The sequence below is a fragment of the Setaria viridis genome, chromosome 4 (assembly GCF_005286985.2).
Source record: "Setaria viridis chromosome 4, Setaria_viridis_v4.0, whole genome shotgun sequence".
In the NCBI taxonomy this organism is placed as follows: Eukaryota; Viridiplantae; Streptophyta; class Magnoliopsida; order Poales; family Poaceae; genus Setaria; species Setaria viridis.
In genome coordinates this window covers 19,698,989-19,711,972 of record NC_048266.2, presented here as the reverse complement: position 1 = coordinate 19,711,972, position 12,984 = coordinate 19,698,989, and the positions used below count along the sequence as shown (strand labels likewise).

Sequence of the window (12,984 nt, the reverse complement as noted above, 5' to 3'; positions counted from 1 at the left end):
GACTATCCTAGCAAACGTGTTTTGGTAGTCAAAGAAGATGGTGGTTATTCCTCTGCTAGTGATTTTGATGAAGATACACTCGCTTTGCTTGCTGCTGACCATGTAGGTAGTGAGGAACAACTAATACAGGAGATTGGTTCAAAGGATGCAGATCATTATGAGAGCCTCATTGTGCAGTGTGTGCTTAGTGCACAAATGGAGAAGGCGGAGCAAAATCAGCGGCATACACTGTTTCAAACAAAGTGTGTCATTAAAGAGCGTTCGTGTTGTTTGATCATTGATGGATGTAGCTGCAATAACTTGGCTAGTAGAAATATGGTGGAGAAGCTTGCACTTACAACCAAACCGCACCCACATCCATATCACATTCGATGGCTCAACAATAGTGGTAAGGTTAAGGTAACGAGACTGGTGCGAATTAATTTTGCTATTGGATCATATCATGACATTGTTGAATGTGATGTTGTGCCTATGGAAGCTTGTCATATTCTGCTAGGTAGACCATGATAACTTGATACGGATTGTATGCATCATGGTAGATCAAATCAATATTCTCTCATACACCATAATAAGAAAATTGTTTTGCTTCCTATATTGCTTGAAGCTATTGTGCGTGATGATGTTGCTAAAGCTACAAAACTAAAACTCATATCGATAAAAATGCCAAATCTGTTAGTAGTAAGAAAGATGAGATAAGATTGAAAGGACATTGCTTACTTCTTACTAAATCTGATATTAATGAATTGGTTGCTTCCACTTCTATTGCCTATGTTTTTGTATGCAAGGATGCTTTGAGGTCAATTCACGATATGCAACATTCTTTGGCCCCTGTTGTTGCTAACATTTTGCAGGAGTATTCTGATGTGTTTCCAACTGAGATACCAGTGGGGCTGCCACCAATACGAGGGATTGAGCACCAAATTGATCTTATTCCTGGTGCATCTTTGCCAAACCGTGTGCCATGCAGGAAAAATCCGAAAGAAATGAAAGAAATTCAGCAACAAGTGTAAGAACTACTTGCCAAAGGTTCTATGTGTGAGTCTCTTAGTCCTTGTGTTGTTCCGGTTATTTTTGTGCCTAAGAAAGATGGAACATGGCGTATGTGTGTTGATCGTAGAGCTATTAATAATATCACCATTCGATATGGACACCCTATTCCATGTTTGGATGATATGCTTGATGAACTAAGTGGTGCTATTGTGTTTTGCAAAGTTGATATGCGTAGTGGGTACCACCAGATTCGTATGAAATAGAAGATGGATGGAAAACTTCTTTCAAAACAAAATTTTGTTTATATGAGTGGTTAGTCATGCCTTTTGGGTTAACTAATGCACCTAGTACTTTTATAGGATTAATGAATGAGGTTCTGCGTGCTTTCATTGGAAAATTTGTTGTAGTCTACTTTAATGATATATTGATTTACAACAAATCTATGGATGAACATCTTGATCACTTATGTGCTGCTTTTAATGCTTTACGAGATGCACGTTTATTTGGTAATCTTGAGAAGTGCACCTTTTGCACCAATCGAGTATCTTTTCTTGGCTATGTTGTGACTCCACAAGGAATTGAGGTTGATCAAGCCAAGGTAGAAGCTATACAGGGATGGCCTATACCGAAGACTATCACACAAGTAAGAAGTTTCCTAGGAGTTGCTAGTTTCTATCGCCGTTTTGTGAAGGAGTTCAGCACCATTGCTGCACCTTTGAATGAGCTTACGAAGAAGGGAGTGTCTTTTAGTTGGGGCAAAGTACAATAGAACTCCTTCAACATGCTGAAAGATAAGTTGACACATGCACCCCTCCTCCAACTTCTTGATTTTAATAAGACTTTTGAGCTTGAATGTGATTCTAGTGGAATTGGATTGGGTGGTGTTTTGTTACAAGAAGGCAAACCTATTGCGTATTTTAGTGAAACATTGAGCAGGCCTATTCTGAATTATTCTACTTATGATAAGGAATTGTATGCTCTTGTTCGCACATTAGAAACATGACAGCATTACTTGTGGCCCAAAGAGTTTGTTATTCATTCTGATCATGAATCTTTGAAGCATATTTGTAGTCAAGGGAAATTGAACCGTAGACATGCTAAGTGGGTTGAATTTATCGAATCTCCCTTATGTTATTAAGCACAAGAAAGGAAAAGAGAATATTATTGTTGATGCTTTGTCCAGGAGATATATACCTTGCTCAATCAACTTGATTACAAAATCTTTGGATTAGAAACAATTAAAGACCAATATGTTCATGATGTTGATTTTAAAGTTGTGTTGCTACATTGCAAAGATAGGAAAGGATGGAATAAATTCATCATTAGTGATGGGTTTGTGTTTAGAGCTAACAAGCTATGCATTCCAGCTAGCTTTGTTCGTTTGTTGTTGCTGCAGGAAGCGCATGGAGGTGGCTTGATGGGGCATTTTGGAGCAAAGAAAATAGAGGACATACTTGCTGGTCATTTCTTTTGGCCAAAGATGAGAAGAGATGTGGAGAGATTTGTTGCTCATTGCATGACATTTCAAAAGGCTAAGTCACGGTTGAATCCACACGGTTTCTATTTGCCTTTACCTGTTCCTAGTGCTCCTTTGGAAGATATTGCGAATTTTGTGTTTGGATTGCTAAGGACTAGAAGGGATATGATAGTGTGTTTGTGGTTATTGATAGATTTTCTAAGATGGTACATTTCATACCATGTCATAAAACTGATGATGCTACTAATATTGTTGATTTGTTCTTTCGTGAAATTGTTCGTTTGCATGGTGTGCCTAACACAATTATTTTTGATCGTGATGCTAAATTTCTTAGTCATTTTTGGAAGACCTTATGGGAAAAACTAGGAACTAAGATTTTATTTTCTACTACATGCCATCCCCAAACTGATGGTCAAACTGAAGAGCTGTTTTAAAGAAAAATATTAAGATGTGGGAAGATTGTTTGTCTCATATTGAATTTGCTTATGATCGTTTGCTGCATTCTACTACAAAGATGTGCCCATTTTAGATTGTTTATGGTTTCCTGCCTCGTGCTCCCATTGATTTGATGCCTTTGCCATCTTATGAAAAATTAAATTTGATGCTACTAAGCATGCTGAATTGATGTTAAAACTACATGAAACAACTAAAGAAAACATAGAGCGTATGAATGCTAAATATAAGTTTGCTATGATAAGGGCAGAGAGGAACAGATTTTTGAACCTAGAGATTTAGTTTGGTTGCACTTGAGAAAGTATAGGTTCCTGAATTAAGAAAGTCTAAATTGATGCTTAGGGCTGATGGACCATTTAAAGTATTAGAGAAAATTAATGATAATGCATATAAGCTCGATCTGCCTGCAGATTTTGGGGTTAGTCCCACATTTAACATTGCAAATTTGAAGCCATATTTGGCAGAACATAAGAAGAGCTTGAGTCAAGGATGACTCAAATGCAAGAATGGAGGATGATGAGGACATCACCATCAATGATACATCCACGCCGACACAAGTACCAATTTTCGGTCCTATTAATCACGCCCGTACTCGTCAACTTAATCATCAAGTAAGTTCACTTTTGAGTTCCTGTCCATCATATTTATACCATGGAGACACATGCACTCTTGTTTTGGTTAGGAACTAAGGAGAAGACCGCAACGGAGAAGGATTCACGCAGGCTGGATTCGGACTGCAGGACAGCACCAACTTGTGATGGTCACCACGATCGCGTGCGACCTTGGATTGGAGCATTCAAGTATTTCATGGAATCCATATGACTTTGATTTCCATATGGAGCCAGACTCAAGTCCATATCTGTCCTGAGGCGGCGACAATGACAAAATTACTATAGAGAGATTTTCTGTCCAAAGGTGCTGTGTTGCCTTATTTTGGCCTAATGGACCGTGTAACAAGTCAAGTCCATTAGGGATGCGTCCTAGGGTTGGAGCATGACCCCAAAACCCTGGTGGTCATCCTCCCACCTTCATATACCCCTTAGCCACCACCAAGAACAGTTGGGTTTCATTTAGATCAAGTTTAGCTCTCGCTACTTGCTTGTAAGCACGCGTGCTGGATCAACCGCCCATCTTCTTATCTTTGGACTCCCACATTATTTGAAATTGAGTTTGAAACCTTCATCTACATCTAGTAATTTAGTACTTGTTATACTTGTTCTTGCTAGTTCTTCGATTGCTTGCAGGACGAGTGCCCTAGTAGCCGGGTGACACGCTCCACAAGATCGCAACAGCCATTGGAGGTGGTGTATCAAGTGCTAAGGCGCAGTGACCTTGGAAGGCTGTAGTCGGGCCATGAACATCGTCTCCATCCACCAATCGAGTTATCCCATGCCTCTCATCGAAAGATTGGGAATAAACCCTAGCGGGTTCTTATTATTGAGTATGGCTAAAGTTGCCATACATTCTTTGTTGGACTCTTCATCACTAGAATCCCATTCTCGACCAACATGAGCTTGACCTTGATATTTATTCTTATAGTCCTTACTTTTCTCCTTGTACCTCTTCTCCTCCACTTCCTTATTTTTCTTGTGAGGACAACCAGCAATGAAATGACCAACTTCCTTGCACTCATAGCATCTTCTTTGTGATGTATTCCTTCTATCATCACCATTCTTCTTGAAAGCCTTCTTCTTCAAAAATTTCTTGTAGTTTCTTATGGCAAATGTGCTTCCTTCATCACTTGAGTCTTCCTTCTTTGACTTGAGAGCTTTGGGACTTGTCTCAACCATGACACTTGAGCTAGCATTGAGAGCCACACTCTTGTTCATCCTCAAGCTAAGAGATTTGGCCACATCTCTCTCAACCAATTCTTGATGCAATATTTCACCAAGAAGTTGATTGGGTATCTTTTTCTTGAAGCTTGATTCTCTTCTAATCATGGTGGCAAGAGTGGGGTTCCTTGGAGTGAAATCTCTAAGCGTCTTCTTGGTGACTTTGTGATTGTCCCAATCTGTACTTCCAAGAGATCTAATCTCCGACACAAGGAGAATTAGTCTATCAAACATTTGCCTCACGGTTTCTTCCTCAAGCATGATGAGGTGCTCTAGCTCTCCATGAATCAAGTCCATCTTTCCTTCTCTAACTTGATTAGTCCCCACACGTGCCTCCTTTAGTGTGTACCAAATCACCTTGAAAACTTCAATGGAGCGGACCTTGTTGAACTCTCGAGCACAAAGAGAGCTGGTGATGACCCTTACAGCTTGTGCATTGCGAAAGTAATCTTGAGTTTGCTCGGCCGTTGGTATACCATTCTTGGGTGGAGTCACACCTATAACCACAACTTCCCAAATAGAAGGGTGAAGCCCGTAGAGATACATTTTCATGTCATATGACCACTTGGGATAATCCGTCCCATCAAAGTAAGGAGGTTTTCCCAAGTGAATATATTGAAATTGGGAAGAAGAATATTGAGATGATGCATTTGAGTAGTCAGGAGGAACTTGATGAAACCTGAAGAAAGGATGCTTGTCTCTTTATTCCTTGATCTTCTTCTTCATCAACTTGTTCGCCTTTTTCTCGATCTTGGCTTTCATCTTCTCTTTTCTTCTTTTCTTGGCCTCCAAGTCTTCATCCTCGAGTTCATCACTTGAGCTAGAATCTTCACTTGAGCTCGCTACATGAATAGAGGGTGGTCAACTCCTTGGAAGCTGACCAAACGGGTCTACAGGACCTCCTCCAAAGCTTGGAGTAGCACCAACGATGGCAGCGGCTCGAGTGGTGGCTTCTTCAGTGGAGGCAAGTCCATCCCCACTATGAGAAATCTTGAATCCCTTAGCGGTTAAGCCTTAATCAATTGATTAGGCTCTGATACCAATTGAAAGGATCTTGTGATGCCTAGAGAGGGGATGAATAGGCTCACTTTAAAATTTTGAAAAACTCACAACGGTATTAGATACATCAACACTATGCCGGAACTTCCGACGGTTGGAAATGAGCTGAAAAAAATTCAAAATAAAATTTGAATCTGCCAATTCCGTTTGAATCAAAAGATTATAAATGATGAGTAGAAAGTACTGTAGGTGATAGATATGCAAGGAACTTTACAAATTTATAGATCGACTCAAATCAATCTTCTAGATTAAAAAGAACTAGAGAAACACAACAAGCACAGGAGACAAACAATTTGTTTACCAAAGTTCACTTCCACAAAGGAAGCTACGTCTCCATTGAGGAGCTCACAAAGAGCCGGATCCTCACTAACCCTTTACCTCTCCCAATCAACCGCAAAGGAGGATTGAGTTACTATGAATCCACGAAGGATGGGGTGATAGAAACATTCTCGGGCGCACCACACAAAGAGGCCGCTCAAACGAGCGACGCCTAACCGTCTAGATGCAAGCTTTAAGAGTAACAAATGCGAATCGAAGCCTGAAGATGCTTCAAGTGCTCTTGAGATGAACTTGTTGAACCTCATACTCAAAGCCTCAAATCTCACACCTCCAATCTTGCTCTCACCCAATGCCTAGCCCAAACTCTCAAGGATTTAGCTCAAAGAGGGAGTAGGAGCAGTATTGAATGCTCTCTGGGGTGTGTTGCTTGAGTTAGGTCAGCAGCAATGAAGGAGGGGGTTGAGGGGGTATTTATACTCGAGCCCCAAAAACTAGCCATTACAGTGCTGTTATGTGCTTGTCGGAACTTCCGATACAGGATCAAAACTTCCAACACAGTTAAACTAAAACGGCTGGGAACCTCTCGTCGGAAGTTATAAGAAACTTCTGGTACATATTATCAGAACTTCCAACACACTATTGGAACTTTCGACACTATCAAATTAAATCCAATGAACATCCCCAGTCGAAAGTTTCTGAAAACTTCCAACCGGTGTCGGAACTTCCGACACTCACAGAAACTGTGAGAAAATAGATGTGCAAGTGCATGAGCGGTGTCTCTCATGGGTGGTTAGCATCTCAATTAAGCACTTTGACATCTTCGGGCGAGGTGTGTTTGGGGATGCTCAGAAGGTTGTTTTGGTGTGGTATGCCGAAGGAATTGGTCGATGGTTGCTCGACGGTGGTGGAATCAACGGCGAGCTTCTGCGGCTTGTACTGAGCGGAGAGTACAACAAAGAGTAGATGATGATGGCATTGTGATTTATTTGAAGTTTCATCTCTATCCTTCATGGTTATCTACTAACTGCTAGCTACTCTAGCGTTGCTGCTCGACAACATGTGGCGGCGTATAGGAATTACCGCGGCAGCTCGGCGGCGAATGGCAGCGCTGCCGTTGTTTTCACTGCTGTCATTTTAGCTTCAGTACACAGAAATATGTCCTCTTTTTCAAGTAAAAATCATGCAAAAGAAACACGATCTCTCCAAGCACCAATAAACAAAAGTGTAGATGAAACATAGGTCTATAAATGATAGATAGGAACCTCAAGGGATCCACAGTTTGAGAGATTAAGAGCTCTGAAAATTCGATCATGACTGAACACTTTAGTTTCAGTTTCAGTTATTTAACTGAGATTCTGCCTAAGTCTCAAACAGCATGAAGTTCAAACTTTGAGCTTGACATAAAATACTTAAATTCTATTTTCTATGAACCACATCTAGTCCAAAGTGTTTTGTACACATTATATTCAAAATCTCAGTAGAATATTTTACAAAGTTATCATATGAAATCCTTTTAAAATAGTACTTAAACATGGGTACTTGACCACAATTAGCTCCTTTGCCAAATCAAGTTTAAATTCAAAATTTTAAACTGGATTTGAATTTAATCCACTCCATTTGTCAGATCTGATCCAAATTCACCTTTTTGACTTAATTTGACCATGGTTGACTTAGTCAACTCTCTAATTCAACCTTGTTTGACCAAGTCTTCTTTTCCAGATTTTTCTCTTTTCCTTTTTTATTTCTCCTAATTAGTGCTTAAGTAAGGTTTAATTTATAGTAAACACTATTGGTGTTACAAGTACCATCATCATCTAGGGCGAGGTGGTTACATGAGTGAAATTCCCAAATGGAAAAAGATGGAACAAGACCTATTTGAAGGAGGTATTGTACCAGCGACTATTGACTGGCCCGATCGAGGCAATCTAAGCCAAGAGGTTGGGACACTTATGTTCAACGAAACAATACGTCAGAAGGCCGAAAGGCTTATCCAAAATATTGGAGATGCTAAAGCAGGGAAGTTGAAGGTCGATCGAGAGAATGACGAGCTCACTTTGGCACTCGAAAATCCCGAACACCTAGGACGTTGCCAAGGTTAGGGGTCGTTCCATGGAAGTTTGCTTTCCTTAGGGACATCGACACATACAGAAGCCGCAAGCGAAGAAAGGAACCGCATGAGGAGAGTTGGCGGCGCATGCTAGAAGCTAAAATGCATTCACAAGAAGTAAGAATGTAGGAAGAAATTAATCAGCAAGTGGTCCTGGTAGTTACTGAGATGGTCCAATCTGGAGTGCTGCCGGATCCCAATGTCGTCAGCCCTTCTCCATGCCAAAGCACGTGCTTCCACAACGGTCCCCGATGAGAATATGCCAAGATTACCCGTGGTTGCGCAGGACAACCAACGGTACCCTGTGGATGACATCACTCAACGCACCTCATGTGAGAGGTATAGACCATTCGGCAACATCACTATTATAAGGTATACATATATATAATTTGTGCTATCTTCTCAATTGATCCACGCCTGAGGAGTTTAATAACTTCTTTATTTCTCGTATATGTACAGGTGGCATACGGGAGTGCTTTACCAATCTACTAGGGCAGACAAACCATGGCATGGAGATTCCATCTGGCTACTCCAGCATTGGCCTAGAGCAGATTTGTGATAGTCAATATGAAGGCCTAGAGCTCGACCTCCCGGGAGGTGACGGGGAAAGGACACTAGGAGATGCCCTTCACGGGATCATTCTATGGCGCAAACACTACATCATCATCCCTGGCAAGAAGGCATCATTTCTCCCTATAGACCCCCCTTAGCAACCATCTCCTTAGAACTCAAGACTGTCATCTCCAGCACATCCACCTCCAAGACCGTTGTCACCACCGGGACCATTGCATCCTGCTCGATCACCGTCTCCATCTCCATCGAATCCTGGTGGTAGAGCGACGACGACCACAACACCCCTCCCCGATCACCGCCGCCGGAACTAAGACACGCAACGAGCAAGGAACCTGCAGCACCTCTGAAGAAGCTGCAACCACTGCCTTCCAAGCCAAGGCATCCAAAGGCGAAACAACGTGTTAAGAAAACAAAGAACTCTGAACCCATTCAGAAGCTATCAGCTGATATGACTACTGAGGAATTGCGGGAGGTATCAAAAGCAACGATGAGGGAGTTCTTCAAATCATGCGCTGAATAAAGAAAAGCAAAAGGGATGGAGCCAAAGCCAGTAGATCCAGCGAAATTAAATTTTTTTATTGGCATGTCAAAAGAAGTAAAGAGAACTTTACTATCGAACTACGAGTGTTCGTTAGTTAAGTCTGATCAGAAAAAAATGGCGAGGAGCGTCTTCTTCCAGTTGTACCGTCACCCAGCTTGGGGACCAAGCAGATAAAGATGCTCAAACTATAGCTGCAATGCCCTTAGAACAACAAATCCAAGTCATGGGATTTATGCAAGATACAGGTATGTGACTTGCCGAAGTTCTAGGGCATGTTGAACCATTAGCTCTAGAGCCAATTGTACCTAAATGGCCCTTTGTGGTAGGCAAGCCTCTAGTAAGGCCTAAATTGGTACAGAAGCTCTCCACAAAGATGTATGAATTCCATCAATGATACATGGAGCAGTCTACTAACAACAGGCTCATGTTCTCTCTTCGGGTTAAACCGATTGATTTTTTTGACGAATGTGAGAAACTCGTGTGGATGGAATTCAAGGATATATATGAAGTGTTCCATCAGGATGCCCTTGATGTCGCTCTCATCAGCGCCTAGGTTCTGTAAATATTTGTTTATCAATATGCAAATTTTGGCTCAGATCATTATTTTTTGTATGTGTGTCGCCCTATTAACTTTGTCTTCCATTTTTTGTAGGATGCTAATTCAGAGGTGCCACAGAGAGTTGTACTTCAATGTTTGCTTCATGGATCCATCGATTGTTAACCAAAAGCAGATACGGGATCAACCAAAGCAAACATCGAAGGTAGTATACAATTTCTTGGAGAAAGAAAATTACAAGGAATACATACTACTTCCATACAACTTTAAGTAAATGTGGGTGCCATCTATTTTCATTTTCTTTTTCCTTACCTAATTAATGTTAGTGAGCTCTAATATGAACATTTCTGTATGCAATTTTTATTGGATTCTCCTAATAATTATGATTGATAAAACCCATGTTATTGTGTTTGATTCATTTAGGAAACCACCGGCGGAGTACCAAGACCTTCAAGACATGCTAAACATGTAATAATTCTGGACCTTTATCTCTATGCAAAAGTTTGTTTCCTAAATTTTCACCTAACACTATATCATTCATTATTTTAATCTGCAGTGCATGGAAATGATTCCGTAAGACTCACCGTGGTGAATCCAAAGAAAAACTTACATTCAATACAAAGTTTCCGGTACGTATGAAGTTTGCACATTTTGTACATTCGCTAACACGAACATTTCATAACTTATTTTTTCCCAATAAAGTGCTTGAGATAGGAACAAGGCAATAATTTATGTGGATACTACGTCTGTGAGCACATGAACAGTTTTGTGCATGACAAGGTGCTGTGATGTACGTAAAATAAAACTATTAATAATTAATTATTTTCTAGCTTCTTATATTTAATTGTTCGTGTAACAATCACATATTTCCAAATTACAGATATGGCGGATTCAAGAAAGACTCTTGGAGAAGGAGAGGATTTTGGCAATACAAGAAAGTCTCGTAGGATTCCCGGTGGACGAGGTGATAAATCCCGTGGGAGAATTTTATTATGACGGACATTCAATAGCCGCAACGAGCAACACCACGATGGGAAGGGAAGATCCTGAGAATGAAGAGGATAAATTATTGTATATATAGTAATTGTATAAATACTAGTTTGATGTGTATAATATACTAAGAAGTGTATATATATATATATATTACTATTATGAAATATATATCTGACTTGCATACAATATTAATATGGAAAATAGTTGTTAAAAAAAGTCTTAAGTACTAAAGGGGGTACGTGCCTGCGTGGCCGCCCCTTTAGTGCCGGTTTGTTTTAGTCCTGAGTGAATGACCCGGGACTAAAGGACCCCCACTTTTGTCTCCAAAACTTAGTCCCGGTTGGATTTTCAGAATCTATGGCCCTATCCAACCGGGACTAAAGCCGCGTTTTCCAGTAGTGGTAGGATTTCAATCCTGTGTTCCAAAGGCCTTCAAAGGAAAAATTCCTATAGGATCCAAATCCTCTAACATTCCTACACTTTTCCTTTGTTCCAAAGGGGGGCTAAGTTTGTTTTGTACCCTACCATTGTCTGAGCTGAGAATCAGTTGCCTGCAGGAAAATTAATTTTCCACAGCATCAGAATTTGAAGTATGAAGCTAACATTTCAAGATCTATCCTTTCATTCTCACTCTGCATCAATTATCACTTATTCTGCAAACTGTTCACCATCTTATGTATTGGTGGTTTCAAGCTGCTAACACGCATGACACATTCTTATAATAGTTAGTTGTATGCATGACACACAACTTGTGGCCAAAACATTCACAAAGCCTATATATTGCAAATGCAAAGTGTATTGATATTTTAGGCATGTTGCGTGTTGCATCAATCGATTTTGATTATTATTTAGCGTTTGGGCAGTGTTTGGGAGGGCTTCTGCTCCCAGAGTACCATCTAGAGCAGCTGGAGTTCATCAAACTACCTGCAGCTCTGAAGAAACAGTATGAAAGAAGAATGGTCCAGAGACACAAGTTAATTATAGAAGTGGAGCAGGGTTGGGCAGCTGCACAAGCCTGCATAAGGAGTTATCCAAAAGGATCTGCTTTGATCCCTTTGTTATATTGGCTCACATCTTGGGAGGCTGCGTCCGGCTGTATTGCCCATTGGATGTCTTTGTTGATGATGCTACTATACCCTATTCCTTTCCACCATCTTGCAAGGTGATGCCCCATATCATATATTGAGATGTTTCTGAGTGGTTATTTATTTCTCTACTCCTAAAAAAAGCAAAGAGGTGAAAAATCTTCGTACGTCGGGTCCTCCGCTCGGTTTCGGTCCACCGAGGGCCGGCGCGGAGCCATCCGCTCATCCATCGCCTCACCCCGCACATTGTGGTTTGGTGTTGATCATCGGGATCAACCCCAGCCGTCCCTCAGCTCCCTATCCGATCCCGCCGCCATCCGTGTCCCTCCGATAGACCACGGCCCGTGATGCTCCCTCCATGCGACGCCACAAATCACGCACCCACGAATCACGCATGCACCTACTCGGATATATATCCTCTTTTCACCAAGCCATCATCATCGCTTCTCCTCTATGACTCTCGCAAAGGCCGCCGCCAATCGCATGTGGTATTTCCCCTATGACGCTCTCACCCACCGTCAAGAAGATCGACTCAACCAGTCTACCTCTGCACCAGAACCAAGTAAGCCTAATCACCCTAGATCATGCCTAGAACCCTAGATTAGATCTCTACCAGTGCTAATTAATCATGTTTTAGTGTTAATTACTCTTTGTTAATGGCAAATACTGAGATTAGGGTCAAATCAATGCAAGTTAATAAGGTTCTAGCCCTATATGCTCTCGGTAATCATGCTCATGTGGTCAATTAGTCTCTGGTAGATGCAATCTCATGTCAAAATTGATGTTTTGGATCGGTTTAGTCCTAAATTGATGTAATAAATCAAGTTTAGTGATACCCTGTGCCACTGTTAGGGTTAATCTCTCTCGGTTCATCACAAATTTGATGCAAAACCCAACTCAAGTTGTCGAATCATGCACTTGTAGGCCCAGGTAGCATGTAAAAGGAGAGGAATTCGAATCAATTGAAGAAACCTTAATGAAATCCCGTGAAATTCCCCAAGTTTTGAAACCCTAGATTTTTTTCCCAGTCAAAATCCCC

General features: G+C 41.0%; 1 protein-coding gene across 1 annotated transcript; it reads right to left on the bottom strand.

Moving 5' to 3' along the window:
* Window positions 1–3,074: 3,074 nt before the first annotated feature.
* On the bottom strand, window positions 3,075–5,304 carry LOC140222601 (uncharacterized). The gene is made up of 2 exons (XM_072293437.1): window positions 4,383–5,304; window positions 3,075–3,100 (listed from the first exon to the last, which is right to left on the bottom strand). Exons 1-2 carry the CDS (start codon window positions 5,302–5,304, stop codon window positions 3,075–3,077), a joined length of 948 nt encoding a protein of 315 aa, XP_072149538.1.
* Window positions 5,305–12,984: the final 7,680 nt, after the last annotated feature.